This window comes from Mastigoproctus giganteus, chromosome 4 (assembly GCF_048544385.1).
Source record: "Mastigoproctus giganteus isolate SK-2022 chromosome 4, ASM4854438v1, whole genome shotgun sequence".
NCBI classification, from domain to species: domain Eukaryota; kingdom Metazoa; phylum Arthropoda; class Arachnida; order Uropygi; family Thelyphonidae; genus Mastigoproctus; species Mastigoproctus giganteus.
In genome coordinates this window covers 9,020,214-9,045,644 of record NC_143578.1, presented here as the reverse complement: position 1 = coordinate 9,045,644, position 25,431 = coordinate 9,020,214, and the positions used below count along the sequence as shown (strand labels likewise).

General features: G+C 36.4%; 1 protein-coding gene across 1 annotated transcript in view; it reads left to right on the top strand.

Moving 5' to 3' along the window:
- The first annotated feature begins 919 nt into the window (after nt 1–919).
- The window catches only part of Tmf (TATA element modulatory factor), a 243,980-nt gene continuing 219,468 nt past the window's right edge, over nt 920–25,431 (top strand). The window contains exons 1-4 of the mRNA XM_090371290.1: nt 920–1,204; nt 3,530–3,669; nt 9,495–11,399; nt 16,573–16,640. Coding sequence (XP_090227416.1) covers nt 3,537–3,669; nt 9,495–11,399; nt 16,573–16,640 — 2,106 coding nt within the window. The 5' untranslated portion in view covers nt 920–1,204; nt 3,530–3,536. The remainder of the gene's footprint in view (nt 1,205–3,529; nt 3,670–9,494; nt 11,400–16,572; nt 16,641–25,431) is intronic.

The window sequence follows — 25,431 nt, the reverse complement described above, 5'->3', positions numbered from 1 at the left end:
ATTACTTCTGTATAATGCATAACAGTTTGCACTTTGCCATTAGTGTAGTCAACAATCAAAATGTAATTACACACCTGTAAAACCTACTTGTTTACTTTCAATGATGTTGGGAAGTACCTTAATTAGTAGTACCAATGTGTACATATTATCACTTTTTTGGGCCACATTTTGCCCCAAGGAAAAAATACTCCAGTCTTATTCCACCTATCCTTTCTTTTTTACAAAATGCATTTCGCGTAATGAATAAGTATCATATAATAATTTTTACAATGTAAATGTGCAATGTAGTAAATTGAAAACAAAAACATATACCCAAGGTACATGGATGAACATGAGTTAAATGCATAATTAGGCCTCCAAATATGAATTATTAGAAGTGGCGCGTTAAATTTAGTTTACTCAGTTATTTAAAATTCAAAAAATTAAGTCAATGCGGCCCACTGTGCTGCTAATTAACTTTGAGCAGCCGCATGGCAATAACTGTCGAAGTCGGCAAACCATCCAAATTGTGTAACGTTCGCTCCAGCATACTTTGAAATTTGAAGTCAGACCTTCGAATTTTGAAGGTAGGACAGCAGCACTGAGCTTTAGATTTGAAAAGTTAGTTATGTTACCTTTAGATTTCTTTGTGGGTAAGTAATGCATCATCTTAATCAAATACATTATTACCTCGTGAGATAATAAAATAAATTATATCTTGATGACTTGTTTAAGTTCCAACAAACAAATTTAATCTTTTCATTAGCTCGTTGACGCGAACACGTAAATTGAAAACCAACATCAATGCCGTGTAGAGGTACGTTCATCCCAATGGGCAAACTCTATCGGACATTTCCTGAACTACAATGTTCAATGTTTTTGGTAATTTATCTATCTGATGGCTTAAAAATATTTCCAACTTTGTATGGTTAGCGTTGAGAAGGCGGTTATCTGAATTAACGTAGTACTTTGCTATTACGAAATTTTCAAGTGGACTGTTTTATGTGTCATATACGCTTTTTATTCCTTGTATAGCTCGTGTACCACACTTATAGTACTCGTTATTTATGTTGTTTGCTATATGATTCCTTAATTTGACATCTTGTATGAAATCATGACGTCATGATTTGTTAGAAACAGTCTTGTAACGTAACATTATCGCATGGAAGAGAAAAATGACGTGGCGTTTGTTTTATGCCCTGGGAAGAATATTTATTGTTTAAAGGTACAGAATATTTTGGAAATTTAGCGAAAATATTTTAATTGTGATTGCTAACCACTATATATTGCACTTCCTATACTGATTAAATTGTATGTATTATATGGTTGCATGATTTTAGTCACGTGATTTATTTATCCTCATATATATGTATATATATATAATATTTATTTAAAATCTGAATCTTGGGAGAAAATCCAACATGGGGTGCGTGGGGGGGGGTACTTACCTCTTGCTCAAATGAAAATCTTAACACCTATCATATTATTGCACAAGCATTATCATAGGCATTTAATGCAAGAAAGCAAGATTATACAGCATCAGCCAAAAAAAAAGGAAAAAACAAACCCTTGGAACTTTTCTGTTAGAACAAGAGAAAAGTGATTATATAGATGGAATGAGTATAAACATCTGAAATTCAAAAGTTGCATATAAACTGTGAATTATAAAGCAGTGAGATCTTTCTTTATATATTCCTTTATATATTAATTAGAAGGGTGTACCTAAAAGAGAGAAATTGGGACATTGTTGAGCATCAAGATTCTAACAGAAAAGTTAACAAGGGAAAGAAAAAAGACAGTATTATGCAGTTGTAATGCTTACAGAAATGTGGATTGGTGTGTATATATATATATATATTTAATGCAGCAGTTGCAAAAGAAGAGTAATCTTTTGTCTGGTGTTGTGGTGGATAGTTTGAATAAATTTAAGGAAGGAATGGGCTAATGCTGTATAATCTTTGCTTCCTTGTATCATGTTCATAATACTAATAATTTTTAATCACACCTCATAAACCTTGCCAAGTGGAAGTACTGAAGGAGGAGGAGGTTGTTGAGGTTTAGGAGCATTAGCAACTAAGGCCATATTGCTCCGGGGATATGTGGTGGTCATTTCCTGACCTTCGTGAATCCTCCGTATTTGGTGGTCACAGGCTCGAACCCCAGTCTGATCAAGAAGCATGTGTGCACTGCTGCTCCTGCCCACCTGGCTACGGAGGCGCCTGGAGGAGGAGATATATCCAGTCTCATCTTTCTTATAATTTGTTAACCTTGTCTGTATTGCTGGTATTAGTCTTTGACTATAAAATCTGTATTCCTCACAGAGAGAGAGAGAGATGATATTGTCTACCCTCTGATATGGAAGGATTTTAGCCCATCTTGCAAAAACACAATAATTGAGAATTATGGCAGCTCCATGCCCTTGACCCTAGAACAATTTTAGAAAATATTATTTTCTAAAAAGTGTTCAAAAATTTTCTGAAAATCATTGTTGTTTTTTAAGAATTAAGTTAAGAGAAGTACTTTACCATGTAGAAAGAAAGCTTACTCTTGTAGTATGTTACAAATAGAAAAATTAGGTTAAACTCCATTATTTGGTTATCACTGGTCTCTGTGCAGTGGGCCTAGTCGCAGAATGGATCGATTTCTGTGTTTGGGTGATTATTGTGAAGAAGTTTTTTTTCTGATTGTTTTGTGTCATCAAGGATGTGGGTGCTTAGGTTATGTAGGGTGTTTGTCCTCCCGTCTTGCTGTTTTAAAATTGGAAAATGAGTTACCAATTTAAAAACAGCGTCAAGTGGGGGAATAAACACTATGCATCAACCTAGGAGGACAGTGCATGGAGAAAGCAGTGAGTTGCACCTGCCAATCACTGCTTTGTTCCTGTCCATTTGTCGAAATATGGACTAGTACCCAAGATCTGGGGTTTTATTGAAAACTTATATATACTGTATATATTCTTAGAGAATTTTCCAGAGAATTGAGAAACATCACAAATAGAATTTTGAAAATTGTAAAAATTTTTCTGTCTATAATATACCAATAAACTGAGCTTTGATTTTCTTCTTTCAATTTGGTCAGATGTTTTCTTTAATTTAATTATTAGACAAATACCACATAATGTTCTTTTTGAATTTACATTAAATATTTTTATGACGAAATAGGATTGATTTCTCTTGTGAAGTTGTCATTACTGCACTACAATTAAGTTTCACTTAATGTAAGAGTGTAATGCACTTTTTTTTAATGCAAAGTCCCCCCCCCTAACTGTTTTTGTGGTTATTTCTACCTCTTATTGGTAGAAATAACCACTACTTAGCCCAACAATGTAGTAATGATTTTTTCAGTTCCCTCTCGCTGGTAATTAAAAAAAAAAAAGAAAGAAACGTTATGATTATGATAATACATTTTATCAATGGAGATAATGTAAAAATTTATTAATTACTGATAACTTTCATAAAATATCAGTAATTTAGTTAAAATTAGTTATTAAAATCACTTTTAAAATAAAGATATTAAGATAAAAATATTTCTGTATGATTTTAAATTTCAGATGCAAAATGAGCTGGTTTGACACAGGTGGGTTTGCCAGCCTTGCCAAGTCAGCTTTAAATAGTGCACAAAGAACCATTGACAAAGCCCTTGACATACGAGAGGATGGATCAGTGGGAATTGTAAAATCTAGTCAAAAAGGTAATTTTAAAAGCAATGTTCTTCCCATGACTTGAATTATTCTGATGTTTCCAAACATGTAATAGCACTTGTGTATGAAACATGAACAACGACTTTAAACAATGTTAACAGATTTTGTAAATTTTATTTTTATTTTTTGGCATTTAGTCATTCTCAGTTTACTTTTAAAGGATACTAAATGTAATATTTACTTTGAAATGTATATTTTTGTATTTTTACCGTAGAAATTGTGAATGGAAAATCAGAATAGAGGCCTTAAAAGCTTATGAAAATTAGATTAGTACTGGCATATGATGCAAAAAAACGAGTGTGTGGAGCATAAAAAAAAAAATAAAAAATGAAAACAAAATCTTCCCATATCACCTAATATCCCCTCCAATAATTTATGTAGTTCTTCCTTGAATTTATTCAAACTATCCATGTCCACAACACAACAGATGGATGTTTATTCCAACAATCAACCACTTGCTAGCTGAAGGCAAACCTTTACACATATCTCCTTCGACAGATGTGTAAAGGCCTCAAATTGAATCCCCCCCCTCCATTGTGTAGTCTGAGCACGGGGAAGAGTGCCATCAGCATTGAACTTGTTCAGTCCATTCAAAACCTTAAACACCTGAATCTGATCACCTCACAGCCTTGTAAGACAAGGCATTCGGATTTACTGGCGCACTTTATTTCTCTGTATAAGAGCATACTCATCATTCATTAGGCCTATCACATACTGAATACTCTCATTTTCCCAGTACTTGTGTCACACCAAACTTTCTCAACATTGTACTGGCCACCCATGTCGTATTAGATGAATTGTCTTAGATTTAATGTTTCTTAACTAAGAGCATAACCCCCACTCCTGTCCCATCTGCCTTTTATGTAAACATTGTACTCCCCAAGTCATCAAATGTTTGCAGTTGATGACTTGATCAGTACTTCAAATTCATCAAATTTATTTACAGTACTCCTAATATTAGTGTACATGCACTTGTTCTTACTCTTAGTTACACTAACACAGCCCATGTATTTGTTCATTGATGACCCACAGCAAGGCTTGAAATACCTGAAATACTGCTTTCCAGGCTGCTGTATGTTCCAGTAGAAGTAGTGCAAGAATCACTTTCACCTCTGCTGCTGCTGCTCTAGTTAATCTATTAGTGTGTCTACTCTCCCCCCCCAAGCTATCAGTTTTCCAACCTGCCTAACACTTTCTCATTAGCACAGCAAATATTCGTGCACATCTTCTATTTAAGTACATCCCATCCCTGTAAAATTGTCTCCTTTTAACAAGCATAGACCACGATCAGAAAAATTACATTTGTATATACCTTGAACCTTGCATAGTCTCTCCAGGGCCAAATTGATTGAAAAGGTCCTCATCACGTACCCACTCCTATCATGTCTGGCAGAATTGCAGACATTTTCAAATTTAATCTTAACTTTCCATTTTTCTTCTACGTTGCCCTGTTGTTAAGAAAGTCTTTGGATCTCCTAATAGGTAGAACAGGACCATTAGGAAGTGTGGGTGATTAATTTTTTTCTAGTTTTCTCCATGGGATAGGTGTACTTGTTGGTCTGTACTTGTATTTTGTCAAATCCATTGTATGTGGACTTGTCAAAGTTTTAACTATTCAGAAAGTCAATAGTGATTTAACAAAGTTTTTGGCATGATAGTAACTAAAATTTGCTGATCCTTGATAAAAGCTCATTGATCCTTTCTGTAAAGCATATGTAATTTTCCTGTTGTTTCTATCTCTGGAACGTTACTGATGAGTGCAGGATAGCTAGTTTGGTAATGAATAACTAAGTAATCAATCCATATATTTAAATAGCCTGTTTCATAAGCATCCCTTCTTGGAACTATTATATATTGATATTATTAATTACAGTTTCAAAGAGTAACTTGTGATAAATTAATGGGGATAAATATCAGTAAAACACTATACAATAAAACTTTGTTTTAATGGCCCTGTATTGGGGTATGTCCTCTCTGCTAACGCTGATTGTCTATATATATATATATATATATATATATATTTATATATATTTTTTTTTCCATGCATTTATTTATCACAAAGCACTGTAAAGCACATTTTGCAGTATTACCACACTTTTAATTAATTTTTTTATTTACATATTATTTCACAGTATACAGTAATGTGAAATAAATATCATTAAAAGTGTAGTAACATTATATTGTGTGGAGCAGAAGAGTTTTGGTATTCATTTTAAATGGTTACCTATTTTTTTCATCTCTTTTACCATTGGATCATCTAGACAAGACTTCAGTTATAGCTCGGACACAGCATGGGTTTGTTAAGGGGAAGTCTTGTCTGACTAATTTGATTGGATACTATGATGTAGTCACAAAGGAACTGGATGCAGGGAATAACTTTGATATCATATATTTGGATCTTAGAAAAGCCTTTGATACTGTTGCACATGGAAGACGGCTGCACAAATTGGAGCAGTGTGGCATTGGAGGCAAATTGCTGCTATGGATAAAGGGATGTTGAGTGGGAGAAGACAGAGAGTGGTAATCAATGAACACTGCTCTTTGTGGACTAATGTTATTAGTGGAGTCCCTCAGGGTTCAGTGTTGGGTCCATTGACAGTACACTGTGCAACAGGATCTAGAAAAGTTGAGCAGATGGGCTGAGAGGTGGCAAATGAAGTTTAACATTGACAAATGTAAGTTACTGACATATGGGAAGCAGTAATCCAAGAGTAACGTATCAACTCTGTGGTACGACACTGACAGTGGTAGAGAATGAAAAGGACCTGGGGGTAGTTGTGCAGGCGGATATGAAGTTTTCTGAGCAGTGCAGACGGTCTGCGAGAGTAGCTCATGGTTGTCTTGTCAATGATATACAGGAATTTTTCTGGTGCCTCCATAGCCAGGTGGCAGGGAGCAGCAGTGCGCAGCACACGCTTCTTGATTAGACTGGGGGTCGAGTCCTTGACCACCAAATACGGAGGATGCGGAAAGGTCAGGGAATAACCACCGCATATCCCCGGAGCAATATGGCCTTAGTTACTAAGCTCCTAAAAACTAAATAACAAACAACAACAAACAGGAATTTTTCTAGCAGGGATAAGGAGGTGATTATTCCCTTGTATTAGGCAATGGTCAGGCCACACCTTGAGTACTGTATACAGGTCTGGAGGCCTCATTTTAAGAAGGATGTAGAGCTGTTGGAACAAGTACAGAGAAGGGCAACAAGATTAGTGAATGGAATAAAGGGTTGCTCTTACGAAAAAAGGCTTGAGTTTTGTAAATTAGTGTCTGGAGACTAGGCACCTGCGAGGTGATCTGATTGAGGTGTATAAAGTCTGAATGGTGTTGAGCATGCTCAATGCGATGGGATTCTTCCTCTTGCTCAGAATAATTGCCTGAGAGGACATAAATTCAAATTGAGGAAAGACAGATGTAGGATAGGTGTGCGGAAGTTTGCCTTTAGCCAGCGCGGGTGGTGATTGGTGGAACAAACTTCCATCTGTCGTTGTAGAAGTCGATAGCTTAAATAGATTCAAGGCAGAACTTGACAAACATTTGGAGCTAGTGGATGGGTGAAATAAGTTTTTTTTTTTTTTTTTTTTTGACTGATGCTATATAAGCTTGCTTTCTTGCATCATGTGCCTTTGCTAATGCTAATTGTACTTTTTTATGGTTAATTTTCATTGCAGCCAGTGGTATGGTAATCTGAACAGAAGTTTCAGAGTTCTAATTTAAACTGTAACATACTAGTAATTTGTTAATAAATGATAGATTCTACCTTTTGTTATAGCAATCCTAGATTAAGCACATTCAATAAATAAAAGTACATGAAACAGATTAGCATTAGTAGAGCCATATGATCCAAGAAGCAAGCTTATACGGCATCAACCAAAAAAAAAAACCCCTTCCCATTTCACCATCCATTCGCTCCAAAATGTTTGTTTAGTTCAGCCTTGAATTTATTTAAGCTGTCAACTTTTACAATGACAGATGGAAGTTTGCCAGCAATCAACCATCCACTGGCTAAAGGCAGATTTCTGCACATCTATTCTACAACTATCTTTCCTCAATTTGAATTTGTCTCCTTAGACCCATTAATCTGGTCAAGAGGAAGAATCCCATCAGCATTGAGCATGCTCAAACCATCCAAGGCCTTATATGCCTCAATCAGATCACCTCGCAGGTGCCTTGTCTCCAGACACTGTAATTTGCAAAACTTAAGCTTTCTTTGTAAGAGCAACCCTTTGTTCCATTCACTAATCTTGTTGCCCTTCTCTGTACTTGTTTCAGCAGCTCTACATCCTTCCTAAAATGAGGCCTCCAGACCTGGATACAGTACCCAAGGTGTGGCCTGACCATTGTCTTATACAAGGGGATAATCACCTCCTTATCCCTGCTAGAAAAATTAAATTCCTGTATATCATTGACAAGACATCATGAGCTACTCTTGCAGACCACCCGCACTGCTCAGAAAACTTCATATCTGAGTTAATATTACAATAGGGTTTGTATTTGGCAAGGTATGATTCTGCCACCTCAGTACTAAGATATTCTAATATTCTGCTCTAATTGCAGTGGCAGAATATTGGAATTCATGGTAATAGTTCTTTCTTGCATTATATACTGTATTATTTATAGACTTGTTTTTGTTTTTATAGTAAAGTTGCAAGCTGTTTTATTCATGACGTATAGGAATTTTGCTGGCAGGAACAAAGAGGTAATTGTTCCATTATTGCAGCATTGGTTAAGTTAACAGAGCAAGAAGGTTAGATGTTATTTTTATAAAGAAGTAAGGCCTCCGTAGCCGAGTGGGCAGGAGCGGGAGTGCAGTAGCACACGCTCTTTGAGTAGACCGGGGTTCAAGCCCCTGACTGCTGAATATGGTTGATCTGCCAACCCGCACTGGACCAGCGTGGCAGATTATGGTCCATTTCCCTCAGCATGAATTGTTGAGGAGGCTTCCATCCTGCAGTGGGTTGATAATGGCTGCACTTTACTTTTTTTTTTTTTATTTCGAGAGAGAGAGAGAGAGAGAAATCAGTTTTATGGATTGCAGTCTTGAGACTTTAGATGTCTGTGTGGATACTTGAATGAGGTAGAACTTATATAAATTTAAGAAAGGATGGAACAGATACCTGAACAAAACTGAATGACAGTTTTTTAAGTTTAATTTCATTTAATTAATTTGGTTTTTAAGGCTGATGTTAATTAAGCCTTGCTTGCATCGGTTTGCCTTTTATTGATACAAACACATCAGTCTGTTATTTTCCACTTTAAACGTACCTTAACATTGCATTTCACTTTCTAAAGATAGACTTTTCTTTGGCAGTTTTGTCACATTAGTTCCACTTGCATTTCAGCTATGTTGTGGTTGAAGTTGGAGTGATGATATAGATATTGGCTTTAAATTTAGTTTTAATTTTTTAAATTAATTTTTGTAATGACAAAACTTTAAGGCCCATGTCAACACTATACTTTACCAACTTTTTGAATTAGTTTATCTCAAGTAGAGGCAGTAGGCTTTTTACACCAAAAATTTTAGTTGTTCACTTTGTAGGTGTGTTATGTCAGCTGTGTCATAACACATCTACACATGATGGGCAGGTAAGAAGTTTGTGACGCTGTCAACAGCTTTTTAGCTGAATAAATATGCTTGGTGTTTACAGATATCTCTGGTATGAATACCTGAAATACCTACTGTTCATTACTACTAAGCTGAACTTAGATTTGTTTTGTAAAATGTTGGTAATTGCTTTTAGCAGTAAACATTGAGATAAAAATTAGAAAACTAATTCACTGTATGAACAGCCTTTTAAATTTGTTTTGTTTTCAGAGGATGATACTTTCTTCTCTGCCTTTGGATTGGGTGCAGCTAAGGATATTTCATCACCTCAGAAGAAATCAACACCTGTTCCTGGTACTTCAATCAGTAGTGAAAACAAATTATCTGGAAACATTGCTTCTAGAGATAATTCAGGTTTCTGGGGAGACACCTGGGGTTCATTCTTTGAAATTGGAACTAAAACTTCTCCAAAGTCGGAAAAGAAAGATTTTGTGGAGCCACTGAAAGATCCTGTTAAAGATGAAGACACAGTAGTTACTTCTGCATCTTCTGCTATGGCTGTTCTTTCACAGCCTCAGCGAGCAGGGCTTTTTCCTGGTGAGTCTGAAAATGCAGACAGTAATTTAGCATCAGCTGAGAGAACTGATAGTCCAATTACCCAAGAAATAAAAGCTCAGTTAACTGTAATGTCTTCACCAGAAATTGAAAACTTAAATACCAAGATAATCCATTGTGATACTGTACCTTCCACAGAAGGATCCATAAGTACATCACAAGTGAAACCATCATCAGAAGTATTTGTTGAGAATTTGACTAGCAAAGATGGTGAAAATAAATTGTGTACAGTTAATTTAGAGGAAAATGAACCAAGCATAGATGAATTGAAAGAGAGAACTTATTCAGATATTATGGAAGAAAAATCATCTTCAGCAACTATGCAGCATTTGTCAACTTGCAGTACATCCACATTTTTAGATCATTCAGAAAAATCAAAAGATAATCTTGAGCTTTTAAATAGTTGTACATTAGTGCATCATGAAAATATAAATTCCAAGTCAAATCTCCATTCATTACAGAAAGAAGCATCAATCCGAAATCAGAATGTGCCTGTTACTACCCAGCCTCAGCAGATATGTGAAAATATCAGTGGAGATTTTTGTGTCATTAATAATGATAGGGATTGTAACAGTGAATTTGAAAAATCTTCTTTAGCAGAACCACTTTGCACATTAGCAGATCTGCCAAAAAGCCCACCTGAATCACTTGAAATCTCTCATTTTCAGCAGAATATCAGTGGAAATTTTAAAGGTTGGGAATGGGATTCTGTTCATCAGGAGTTGGGTAGTGATAATTCAATAAAAACAGATAAAATTAGTGACCAGTATAGTAGTGGTTTAGGAAAGCATTCAGATGATGATGAAAAGGAAAAAGAAATAATCAGTTCTCCTGATTCAATTGTTCAAATTTCAGATGACCAGAAAAGTGGACTTTCCACACCCCAGTTTGTGGAACCACCTGTAGAATTAAGAGGATTAATTAGTAGTCCTCTTGCTGATGGAAGTATGATTGATTCATTCACTGAAAATGAAAAGTGGCTTAGTGAGAGTGATAGCTCCTCAGTTTTTTGTGCTAAAGAATTATCACATGCAATTAACAGAGAAGATCCTGGACACGATGACGGCTGTGATAATAAAGATGATGAAGATGATACAGAAACACCAGAAGTACGGGAATGCGAAGTCAAATCTTCTGATAGTGGTGGCTCTCAGGGTACAAGTTCCTCAAGTTCTTTTGTAAAATGCTCTGTTGAGGAAGTAGATAGCAGCTACTCACACAGGGGACAGTCACCTATATCAGTAACGGCTTCTGAACGATCAGATGCTACAAAATTTGAATCAGAACAGAATAGTGGACATACATCTGGAGATGAAAATGAAACAGCAACATCATCAGATATTGAGATAATTTCTACACCAAATGGAGAAAATGGGGACCGCCACATTACTTCTCCTCTTAAACATCTTTGGATACCTAGACCACATAGGCTAAGAAGATCGGAAAGCCCTGCATCTGATAGTAGCAAGGAAAATATTATGCCAGTAGTCAGGGAAGTGGAAGAAGATTCTGGTGACCATTTTCTTAAAGGGATGCATGGAAGATATGCAAGACCATCTGGTATGTATATTTAAAAGGAACTTATTATTATATAGTTATGGTTACTCAGTATCAGTTAATTTAGATTTGTCCTTATTAATACTTTCTATCATATTTTCCCAAATATGAAGTATAGCAAAACATTTAGCATATTTAAACAATAAGAGTACATCATTCAGGTTAAATAAAAATCTTTAAAAAATTGTAATACTTAATTAGACTTTAATTAGGTTAAATTGTTATTATTTTTGTTTTCCAGTTTCAATGATAATTATGACATTCTTTTTGTAATATCACCAGTTACCAGCCTTTTAAAATTTATTATTTAGAAACCCATTTGCAAAAAATGGGTAAGGTGTTGAGTTGGCACTGGCATGAAAAAGATTACTTTCCCATTCAGATTTTTTTATAGCCTTTTCTTATAAAAACTAGAAGGAAACCTCGCTCAGAAGTGAAGTGTCTGTATGAAGTATAATGTCAAAAATGCCAAGAATTTATTAAATACTTTCTCATCAGTATTTATTAAATTTGCTGTCTGTATCTCTGTCCATCTGTATACAGGTATACACTATTGTTTATGCTTGTATACAGATGGGACATCAATTCAGCAAGGACAGTGGTGTATGCAAATGTCTGTATACACCACTGTCCTTGCTGAATTAATTTTGACAAAATTTGGTATTGGAAACCTTTAATAAAATTAGTCAAATTCTGATTTGATTCACATTGGTCAGTTTGGATTGGTCACATGGATTAGGCAGCAAACTCAAGTAAAGGACATTCTTATCAAAACTAAAGAACTAAAATGGTCTTGGGCAGGACACATAGCTAGAAGACATGATGACAGATGGACTAAGAAAATAACAGAATGGTACCCAAGAGGAGCTAGAAGAAAACCTGGAAGACAAAGGCGGAGATGGATAGATGAAATTCATGAGTTTTTGAGTAGTAAATGGATGGCCAGTGCTCAAAACAGAAGGAACTGGAAAGTTGCTGGAGAGGCCTTCATCCTGCAGTGGATTGAAAATGGCTGATGATGATGATGATGGTCAGTTTGGACTGAAACTTTAGGATGTGCAGCATTGCTCTGACTGACCAGATTGTGATGAAAAAATTTTGTATTGGAGATATTTTTTGGGTCAGTTCACACTAATGAGATGATGCAATAAAAATTTCTTTTATTCATTTCCAGTATATTATTCACAACATGACTAACGTTTTCAAAGAGAATATTGGTTGCTCAGGTTTGTGTTGATATGTACGTGAATGGATAAATGACAGTTGCAAGATATGTCACTTGTTTCTCATTTTTATTAGTTCACATTGTTATTTATGCCTTCTGAAATGGACGATGAAAATGTTTGGGAACATAAAGAATTACATGACTTATTAAGTAGTGACAGTCATCATGAATTTGTCATAGATATTCTTAAAATTGGACAGGTGCTGTATGGTTTAATTTTAGGGATATCTGTGGCAGAAAGATTACATAAATGCAATTGACCAATTTTTGTTAAATGTTCTTTGTTAATGTAAAACAATGTAGCTTGAACAATTGTTTATGCATCTATAAATGATTTAATTACCATTAAAAAAAAAAAGCTTCACCATTCAAAACAACACAGTCTTAATGTGAAGAATTCTTTAGGTCCTGATGAAATTTTTCCATTTTTCCCTGCATTTTCCATTTTTATGCTTTCTTATGTGCATTTTTTCTCTTCTGCATAGAAATTTGCAAATGTCCAACCAGTTCCTGAAAAGAGAGGTGACAACAATCCCTTCCAATTATTGTCAAATTGTACTTAACTCAACTCTTTCCAAAATAATAGAAAAATTATTTTTCTATTATTTTGGTGTCTTCAGCAACACACACATGACAAGATTGCGTATCTTTCCTGGGGATAATATTGATTTTAAGCTTTCTTGGAATAAGCATAAAATGAATATTGCTTTCTGCACTCAAAAAAAAAAATTTTTTTTCTCCTCTTTTTGTATGTTAGTTTTCTTCTAAATAGCTACTAATTCTGTTCATACCTTGCCCTTTCAAGGAATATTATTCTCATACCTGGAGAGACACAAACTTCTTTTAAACTCCTAGGTTCTATGCAAATGAATGCATTAGATTAATTGACGATTCTTCACTTACAAACTCTCCACACTCCTTAGCCAGAGGAATTGTTTCTGCTCCATGATGAAGGTACCATGAATTAAAACCTGCAATTTTGCCCCCTTTTTTTCAAATCTGTCTGAACCATGCATCGGCTCATCAACATCCATTTACAGTGTTTAACTCCAAGAGAGGCCAATTGATCTCATTTTTTCTCTTCCTCAGATCCTCTTTCTAATTTTTGTGTCTGGTGTAACTATTTGTTTTTGTTTTTTGTATTTCCTGGAAATTACAACCAGAGATTCAAGTCTAGCATCAACAGCTGTTTTCTGCCTTCATGACTCTTTTTTTTTTTTTTTTGGTAGTTGTTGGCGCATCGGCTTCTTTGGCCATAATGCACCTCCCAAGGTTTTTGTAGTACTTTGATCTAAGCCTGAGCCGGGATTCGAACCCACAACCTTTGGGTTGCCAGGCAGGCAACCAATTATGCTAATTTCATGGATAGCTTCCCATGAAATTAGCATAATTGGTCAGTTATCTGAAAGTCAAACTATATGACTTTGTGTCTTTTTAGTTGTCATTTGCTTCTAATACTCACAGTTGAAGGCTAACATCGTGTCAAGGTATTGACATGATGACAGATATGACGACAGATAGCTGCAACAACAGATATACTACAACAACAGATAGCTGTCATCGTAGTTCTTGACAGCACACTGCTGTCATTACCTTGGCAACTTAATGGGTTCTCCTTATGTGAAACTCCATAAAATAATTTTATATTGGCTGGAGAAATCATTTAGAAATTTGAATTTCTAAGGCAATACACTGTGAGTATAATAAATAAATAATAAATATGATCTTTATTGTAAGTGTCCTAGGTACACGCAGGTACCCTACCTTTACAAACCCTTCACGGCACTAAGCCAGGGATTAACAATCGGCAGAGATATCATCTCGCCGGAAATGTAATAAATACATAATAGGACAAATAAATAACATACAGCAGATTGAATTTAGTTAAACATAAAATACAATAATGACAATAATACATCAAATTAAAATAACACATGACAGTTTTCTTGAATTCAAATTTCCTGAAATTCTTGCTAAGCCGGAGCGATCTTACATCAGTTGATGGTTGTGGAACACACATGCAGATCTAGGACGCTCAGTCTGTATTTTTTGTCATCAACGATTTTGCACAGGTCGGCGTCCAAGGACTGAGCTAGATGGAGCTTCTGATAAGGGAGGAACTGATCTTTAAAAAGTAACCTCGAAGGAAGAGCCAGAAGCTTGGGAGTGGAGTGGAGTGTTGGTTGAGGGATTCTCCAGCACATGGTGTCCCAAATGTTGGGCACTGAGATTCTTCCAGCGATCATTTCGATGATGAAGATTAGTCGTCTTTCGTTCATTAAGGCTGCGAATCAGGTTAAATTCAGTGCTTTGGCATCGGTGTTGTGTGAAGTTGTGGTGGGAGATGACACTTCCAAGTAGCCCACTTCAGGAGCCAGTATTCTGCGGCATTCAATGGTTTGATTGTTGTGTCTGCGGCCGAGCCCCACAACTCTACCCCATACAGTATACCTCCGAAGATCATCGTCCTGATATATGTTCTTATCAGATTTGTGTTATGAATATGTGTTATAAGGGAGGAACTGATCTTTAAAAAGTAACCTCGAAGGAAGAGCCAGAAGCTTGGGAGTGGAGTGGAGTGTTGGTTGAGGGATTCTCCAGCACATGGTGTCCCAAATGTTGGGCACTGAGATTCTTCCAGCGATCATTTCGATGGTGCTTTGCAATCCACCGTTTCCTGTTGAATTTAGCACAGAGTCCTTCAATGTGACAATGGAATCTTAATTTTTGATCAAAGATCACACCCAGGTCTTTCTGCTTTTCGACGCAGGAGATCAAGACTCCGTCTATCGCCGGCTGAATTATGGTTGGTGTGGGTTTCAGTTTTTGTGCAACAGTCAACTGTAGTTACCACGCTTTCACTACTTTTTTCTGCATAAATTTTTGAATTGTGGGCTTCTCCTTTTGTAAATTTTGGTAACCTTAATTTAATTTCACCATTGTGTACAGTAAGGTTACTAATTTGTAAACAAAGAATGCATTCTTCTGTAAGCATACTGTTCTGTATGATAATCAATCACTGTTTCCCCTCAATTTCGCTACTTTTTTTGACATTCGTTTCTCAGTTAGGTTGTATATATTTAGATTAGGTTAAGTTAGGTTAATAACTTTATTGAGTGCGGTTACATTACAGAAATTGATGACAGATATGACATTAAGCAGTAACAAAATAAAAATTTTATTTTATTCCAAAATAACATGCTCTGTTTTCTTGCAAGAGCTCAGACAGAACTTTTTGTGCATCAGTCAGCTAAACGGTCCTTTAGAAGTTGCAGAAAACTTTTTCGTGTCTTATGATAATAGGTCAGCTGCATCGCAATCATATTGCATTTGACCTTTCAGTAAACCTAACCTAATTAAATAAGGGTATGCTAGAAAAGTTGTTTTTGAGTGGTCTGAAGAAAAGTTGCTTTTGAGTGGTCAAACAGAACACAATATTTTGTTATTGTTTTTTACTAGGGTCAGTTTTTCCATAACATAATTACACAATAACACCATAATGGTGTTATTGTGTTGAGGTTGGGTTACATAAATTTGCAAAAGAAGAAAATGTGAAGTACCTCACATATTCATAATGTCATTCTTGGAATACAAAATAATTAGTGAAAATTAATAAGAGCTAAAAAAACATCATGGAGTTAGATTGGCAGCTAATTGACTAGTCACGCCAATTTCCAAGGAAAGGTTTCCATGGCATTAAAAAGGTTAACTCTTGCAAAAAAAAACCCTCAGCTTTGTTTTTTTATAATTAATTAAGTCATCTTTAGCAGAGAACTCTTATTAAAACATAAAGCTGTAAAAATTAAATCATATGATGTGATGAGTGTATAATGTCCAAAATTTGCATTCCCCCTTCCCTCCCTCATCATTTTCTTTATCTGATTAAAATATTTGTGTTGTATTTATTTCAGTAGTATTTATTTATAAAATAATATCTGAACTTGTTTGCAGCTTCAGAATCAAGTATTAAAGCACCACATAAAAATTTTCATAGAGACGAGCTGGAAAAGATATTTAAAGTAAGTGTTTTTTTTTTTTTTTCCAAATTTTTAAAAAGATTTCTGATATAGAATTTAAAGGTTTTTGCAAAATAAAAACACATTATATGCATTATTACATTTTATTGTGGTATTTCTGCTTCTTTGGTTCCAGGAATAATTCTGATTTGCCTTGCCAGTTACAAGATACTCGTAAAGCCAGAGACCAAGCTTTTTCTTTTTTATTTGCTTGATATAATCTATGTGTTTGTGCATTGGCATGTGTTAGTCATAATTTTGTTCTCTCTCTCTCTCTCTCTCTCTCTCTCTCTCTCTCTCTCTCTCACTCTCTCTCTCATTTATTTCTGTTTGCAGATTGTCTTGAACCATTGTGAAAATATCCTGTGTAATATTTATACTCTGGTTATTATTTTATTTTTTTAGATGAAACATTAGGGCATGAGTAACCCCTGGCATGGTGCCGTGAAGGGTATTGTATGGTCGTGGTACCTGCGTGTACCGGTGAACTGTACAATAAAGATCTTATTTATTATTGAGACAATATTATAAGTATGGAAAGTTGATGATTTACTGCAACTTTTGAGCTATATTTTTCCCCACTTTTATCCAGTATGTGTATACAAACTCTTGTAGAAGAACTGAAAAATATAAATATGAAACATCCATATCAGATATCTTTGTTAAAACTATCACTACCTAAACTATGTCATTGTTATCTTCTTACTGTGTTATTTTATCAAATTTAACATCAATCTCATATTTAGTATTAAGTTTATCCATTTATGTTTAAGCATTGTTGTTGCAGACTGTTGCTTTCGCAGGTTCACTGTTAAAACTGATATGCATGCAGCCACTAGGAGTGCATAATAAAGGAGAGAGATAAAAGGACGGTTCAGTGGGAGAAGACAGAGAGTGTTAATAAATGGGCACTGCTGTTTGTGGACTAATGTTTTTAGTACAGTCCCCCCAGGGTTTGGTGTTTGGCCCATTATTGTTTTGTATATTTATCAGTGATATTAATGTCCAATTTTGCAGATGATACAAAGGTTAGTAGGGCTGTTAATAACAGTAATTACAGTATCCTACTGCAACAGGATCTAGAAAAGTTGGACAGGTGGGCTGAAAAGTGGCAACTGAAGTTTAACATTGACAAATACAAAGTACTGCATATGGGTAGCACTAACCCCAGGGAAACGTACCAACTGTGTGGTACTACACTCAGGGTGGTAGAGAATGAAAAAGACCTGAGGGTAATTGTGCAGTCAGATGAGGTTTTCTAGGAAGTGCAGACAGGCTGCCAGAGCAGGTCATGGCATCTTGTCAATGATATACAGGGATAAGGACATGATTATCTCCTTGTATAAGGCAATGGTCAGGCCACAGCTTGATTAATGTGTAAAGGTCTGCAGGTGCCTCATTTTAGGAAAGATGTTGAGCTACTAGAACGAGTACAGAGAAGGGCAATGAGATTAGAGGCGCCTCTGTAGCCAGATGGGCAGGAGCAGCACACGCTTCTTGATTAGACCGGGGTTCGAGCCCGTGACCACCAAATACGGAGGATGCGGAAAGGTCAGGGAATAACCACCGCATATCCCCGGAGCAATATGGCCTTAGTTGCTAATGCTTCTAAAAAAAAAAAAAAAAAAAAAAAAAAAACACAAACAAAATGAAATTAGTGATTGGAACAAATGGCTGCTGTTACGAAGATAGGCTTCTTCAGCTTTCATGTTCAATTTGAACTTGGAGACCAACATTTTCCATCCAGCTCTGTCTCTTGCTTTGTGAAATAATAGGAAGATAGGCTTACGTTCTGCAAATTGCAGCATCTGGAGACTAGGCACTTGCAAGATGATCTGATTGAGGTGTATAAGGCCTTGAATGGTTTGAGCAAGTTCAATGCTGATGGGATTCTTCCTCTTGCTCAGAATGTGAACCTGAGGGGGCATAAATTTAAATTGAGGAAGGACAGTTGTAGAATAGATGTGGGAAATTTGACTTTGGCCAGTGGGTAGTTGATTGCTGAAACAGACTTCCATCTGTTGTTGTGGAAGTTGATAGCCTAAATAAATTCAAGGAAGAACTGGACAAATGTGTAGAGCAAATGGATTGGTGAAATGGAATTTTTTTTTTTTTTTGGCTGATTCTGTATAAGCTTGCTTTATTGCATCATATGCCTCTGCTAATGCTAATTTATTCAAACTACTCACTTCTACAACGCCTGACAATCACCTAACATAATAACTGTTGGCTGATGACAAACTAACTCATATCTATCCTACAACCATCCTTCCCCAGTTTGAATTTATGTCCCTTCCTGTATGTAGTCTGAATAAGGAGTCCATCAGTATTGAGCTTATTCAGTGAATTCAAAGCCTTAAAAACTTCAATCAGATCTCACAAAGACAAGGTGCCTAGTGTGCAGATGTTTCAATCTTCAAAATTGAAGCCTTTCTTATTAATCTCATTGCTCTAATCTGCACCCATTTCAACAGATTCACATTCTTCTTAAAATGAGGCTTCCAAACCAGTGTGCAGAACTTCAAGATGTGGCCATACTGTTGCCTTATAGTGTAGAGTAATTACCTCCTTATTTCTTCTGGCAAAATTCTTGTATATCATTGATAAAACCTAATGAGCTGTCCTAGCAGCCTATTTGCACTGCTTAGAGAACTTCATGTCCGGCTGCACACTTACCACCAGGTATTTTTCATTCAATACTTCTTTCATTGTGGTACCATATAGGTGATATATGCTACCCATATATGCTACCCAAAATATTATATATGGGTAGCAACATATGGGTAGCAATATATCACCAGCAATATATGCTGGTGATATATTGCTACCCATATGTAATATTTTGCATTTGTCAATGTTAAACTTCAATTGCTACTTCTCAGCCCATTTGCCTAATTTTCTAGGTCTTCTTCCAGTACATACTCTGATTACTGCCATTAACCACTGCCAACCTTTATATTATCTGCAGACTAGACAGTAAGCCTGATATTCTTCATCAATATCATTAACAAATATAGAAAACAACAGTGAGCCCAGCACTGAACCTGTGGAGACTTCATTAATAATGTTTAGCGTTAGCATTAGTAGAGGCATATGATGCAAGAAAGCAAGCTTATCCAGCATCAGCCAAAAAAAAAAAAAACTTCCACTTCACCCCTCCGTTCGATCGAAATACCTGACCAGCTATCAACTTCCACAACAACGGATAGAAGTCTGTTCCACCAACCAGCTACCCACTGGCTAATGGCAAATTTCTGCATAGCTATCCTACATCTGTTTTTCCTCAATCTGAATTTATGCCCTCTCAGGTGATTGTTCAGACCAAGAGGAAGAATTCCATCAGCATTGAGCATGCTCAAACCATTCAAGGCTTTATACACCTCTATCAGATCACCTCGCTGCTGCCTAGCCTCGAGACACTGTAATTTGCAAAACTTAAGCCTTTCTTCGTAAGAGCACCCTTTGTTCCATTCACTAATCTTGTTGCCCTTCTCTGTACTCGTTCCAGCAGCTCTACATCCTTCTTGAAATGAGGCCTCCAGGCCTGTATACAGTACTCTAGGTGTGGCCTGACCATTGCCTTATACAAGGGAATAATCACCTACTTATCCCTGCTAGAAAAATTCCTGTATATCATTGACAAGACACCATGAGCTACTCTTGCAGCCCGTCTGCACTGCTCAGAGAACTTCATATCTGCCTGCACAATTACCCCCAGGACCTTTTCATTCTCTACAACTGTCAGTGTAGTACCACAGAGTTGATACGGTGCTCTGAGGTTGCTGTTTCCCATATGTAGTACTTTACATTTGTCAATGTTAAACTTCATTTGCCACCTCTCAGCCCATCTGCTCAACCTTTCCAGATCCTGCTGCAGCAGCATAGCATCAGTAGTGTCCTTAACAACCCTGCCAACCTTTGTATCATCTGCAAACTTGGACATTAAGCTTGATATAACATCATCAATGTTATTTATAAATACAGAAAACAATAATGGACCCAACACTGAACCCTGAGGGACTCCACTAATAACATTAGTCCACGATGAACAGTGTCCATTGATTACCACTCTCTGTCTTCTCCCCCTCAACCACCCCTTTATCCATAGCAGCAATTTGCCTCCAGTGCTACCTGCTCCAATTTGTGCAGCAGTCTTCCATGTGCAACAGTATCAAAAGCATTTCTAAGATCCAAGTATATAATATCAAAGTTATTCCCTGCATCCAATTCTTTTGTGATGGCATCATAGTATCCAATCAAATTGGTCAGGCAAGACTTCCCCTTAACAAAATCATGCTGTGTCCGAGCTATAACTGAAGTCTTGTCTAGATGATCCTGCAGTGCTTCTTTAACCAGTGCCTCCATTAATTTTCCTGGAACAGAAGGAAGTTAAACTCACAGGTCTATAATTACTTGTGTCAGCCTTTGGTCCTCCTTTGTGAATTGGGGTCACATTTGCACATCTCCAGTCTATGGGTAACTCCCCTGAGTCCAAGGAAGTTCTCATAATTATGGCTAAGGGTTTGCTTACTTCCTTTGCTGCCTCCTTTAATATAACTGGATAGATCCCATCCACCCCAGGTGCCTTTCTTGTGTTTATCTTCAACAATTTCTCCTCCACTTTACTCTCAGTTATTACAAGATTATCTCACTTACTGCCAGAGTTGAATACACCTCTGGCATTCCCCTAGCTGAATAACTTCTCATGTGTGAATGTCGATGCAAAATATTCATTTAGTTTGATTAGCTACCTGAGCAGGATCATCAACAGTTGAACCGTCAATATCAGGTGGATCAATCTGATTCATCCCCTTCCTTCTAAAGTTTACATAAGAAAAGAACTCTTTTCTGTTTTTCTTTGCATCCCTTGCCAAAGATTTCTTTAATCTGCCTTCGGCTGCTTAACCTCCTTTGTAATTTGATTAAAGATCAACTTATATCTATCATAGACTTCTGTGTCACATGTTAATTTATATGTATCCCATGCATTTTTCTTCTCTGCCATATGTCTCATTAGTTCATCTGACATCCATTTAGGCCTAAACCTTGAACAATATTTCTTAGTTGGTATGTAAAGCCTAGTAGCTTCCAAGATAATTCTTTGAATGCTTCCTATTTTGAATTTGCTGTTGGTAACACATCAGTTGGTCCCACTGTATAGAATTTAAATGCTGTCTGAGACCATCGTAGTCGCCTTTATGAAAGCAATAACCCTTCCCTTTACCCCTGATGGTAGTTACCTCTTTGAGTTAATCCCACTTCAGCACACTGTGATCACTGCCACCTAGTGGTTCCTTTATCTGCAGATTCTTAATGCATGAAGAATCAGTACTGATAATCAGATCAAGAGTATTACTCCCTCTAGTTGCCTCCCGAACATGCTGATGTAGAAAACAGTCATCCAATAAATCCACAAAAGCCTTGCTAGTGTGTGAGTGACCAACCTACAAATTCCAGTCAATATCTGGGAAATTAAAATCCCCCATTATAAGACGCTCTGATTTCTGGCGTACTCTATTTCCCTGTACAGTTTCTTATTATACTCATCAGAGTCATTACGTCTATAGCACATCCTACTCTCAAATTTGATCTCCCAATTCTTATGTCACACCAAACTGTCTCGACCTGCACTGCCCAGCGATGTCGACTGACTTCACTTCCTTGGATTTTATGTGTTTCTTAACTAATAGCATAACCCCTCCTCCCTTCCTATCCTGTCTATCCTTTCTGTAGATGTTGTACTCCCCAAATTCCAGTTCTGCATTCCTTATATCTGTGTGACACCACGTCTCTGATATCCCAACGATATCTGCCTTTGATGCTTTGAGCAATACCTGAAATTCATCAAATTTATTTACAAAACTCCTAGCATTGGTATACACACAGGTATGCATGAACCTGTTCTTTTTCTTAGCTACCCTAACACAACCCATGTGTTTACTTGTACCGCAATGACTCCCAGCAGTCTATGAAATATCCTGCATCTTATTTTCCAGGCTTCTGCTCATTCCAATAGAAGCAGTGCAAGAATCACTTTCACCTCTGCCAGTGGCTACTGTTAATCTATTAGTCCTTGTATCCCCCCAAGCTAGCAGTTTTCTGACCCACCTAACACTGCCTCGATAGCATCAGCATATATTCTTGCACCATTTCTATTTAAGTGTATCCCCTCCCTTTAGAAGCTGTCTCTCCTGTTAACAAGTACAGTCCAGGCTGAAAAAAATTCTACCCCTTGAGCCTTGCACAATCTTTCCAGGGCCGAATTGATCGACAAGGCTCTCATCATATACTCCCTCCTATCGTGTCTGGGCAGAATTGTAGACACTTTCAAATTCAACCCTAATTTACGGCTTTTTTTTCAAAAGTGACCTGTACTTGTTGAGTAATTCTGCCGGTCTCCTACTCTTAATATCATTAGTATGTTAAAGTCCAGATGAGCAGTGCCCATTAATAACCACCCTCTGTTTTCTCCTACTCAACCATTTTTTATCCATAGCAGTAACTTGCCCTTAATGACACACTGTTCCAATTTGTATAGGCAGTCTTTATGTATTAAAAGCTTTTCTGAAATCCAAGTATATGATATCAAGATTATTTTTTGCATCCAGTTCCTTTGTTACTGCATCATAGTATCCATTCAAATTGATCAGACAAGATCCTTGATAAACTCATGCTGTGATTGAAGTATAACTGCATTCCTGGCTAAATGGCCCTGCATTACTTTTTTAACTAGCGATTCATTATTTTTCCTGGAATAAAAGTCAACACAGTTTGACTTCTATTCTGGTTCTATTCTAGTTTGACTTACTCATGTCACCCTTTGATCCCCCTTTGTGAATTGGGAGTCTTCACATGTGCAGTCCACAGGTACTTCCCCTGAATCCAAGGATACCTGTTTATTTTGAAGGTGCTGATTTCAATCACTGGGTGGAAAATTTAATCACTGAGTGGATTGAGAATCTCCCTTTGTGAATTGGGAATCTTCACATCTGCAGTCCACAGATACTTCCCCTGAATCCAAGGATACCTGTTTATTTTGAAGGTGCTGATTTCAGTCACTGGGTGGAAAAGACCTGAGTTTAAGTTCCATTGATGACAGAAGGAATTTTTATGGGCTTTTTTCACAATGTGGCTTAGTCATTTGGTTTCAGGCGAGGGTAGTATGGTGTTTCCTTCCAGAAACTTAGGATTTTCAGCCAGCAAACAGAAAATTGACCTTGGAACACACACAGTTTACAGAAATTATAAATTGAACAATATGGCCTTAGTTACTGATGTTCCTAAAACCCTACTGCAACATCAAAAACAGCTGATTTAAAAATCTTAGATCATAAATACCGCACACAGTATTTACAATCTAAGATTTTTCTCGCATAAATATATTTTATTGTTTATTTTGCAAATATATGTGTATAACAAAACTTTATGTGTATAACAAAAACTTTATGTGTATAACAAAACACAGTACACAGGTTCATTTAGCATAACCTTTTTCAAAGGAAAATTACATTCCCTGACTTGTGTAATAATCGATGGGAAACAGAATTGGCTAGACGTGAATTTTTGTGTGGTTGACCGTCCTGTTTTTATGTTGTATCTCACAGCGTTGACCAAGGCATATTTTAAGTTCATGCAAGTTGAAAGGCAGCAGAGCTGACATAGATAATTGCTGTAGTAACTTCACTGTGCCCGAGTTTCTCATTTACAGATATTTAATAGTGGTCTTGAGGGGTGAAAAGAATAAATAAGAATGAAATAATATAGTTAATGAAAAAATCATAAATCATATCGAGAAATTAGCAAAATGTAATTTGCTGACCCAGTCTCCATTTATCTGTGCTTCAATTTTTGCCATTTATTTTGACAATTCATGCATAATTAGATTTGTTGTCCAAAAACTGGCTTTCCAGCACATAAGGTTGTGAGATTTTGTACATTGTACCTGTTCTATGTAATCGAACAGAATGCAAAAAAAAATAATAAAATAATAAAAACGAACAAAGAAGAGTACTTTGAAATACAGTTGATTGAATTTCATTGTGACATGCGTAATTAAGATGAACAATCCCATAATATTTTCTTTATTTTAGTGAAGAGGAAGCAGTTTGAAGGTGAGAGGTGGGAAAATAAGTTGGTACTGCAGATTTTTAAAGCCACACCTGATTGTCAAGTCCATTGTGAGAGCAGCCTTGTGAACACAGGAGTATTGTCAGCTAGGAGAGTCACTTTTGGATAGCTTCCTGTTTCTCTTCAATTTGATAGCCTTAAATAGTAATAGTTGATTGCCTTAAATATTGGGCGTAGCCAGGTGGGAAGGAGCAGCAGTGTGTAGCACATGCTTCTTGATTAGACTGGCGTTTAAGCCCGTCACCACCAAATACTGAGGATGTGGAAAGGTCAGGGAATGACCACCGCATATTCCCAGAGCAATATGGCCTTAGTTGCTAATGCTCCTAAAAACCAAATAACAAACAAACAGCCTTAAATATTAAGTTCTTGATAGCCTTAAACATTAATAGTAATAATCTTCAATTGCAGATATCCTATCGGTTTGAAATTCACCCACCAAGGGATCTATAGTAGTAAATAGATCCACCAATAACCTCACCACCAATAATGATTTAATTTACAGAATTAAATGAATTTATAGAACTCATTTAATTTACAGAATCAGTAATTCTCTAAATTACTGATTCTGTAAAATGGAAAATTCAGTCCTCTCAACTGATTGTTTTAGTTAATCAGTCATAAGTAGACTGTCATCCATATTTCTTTTAATTTATAGAACTGGTTA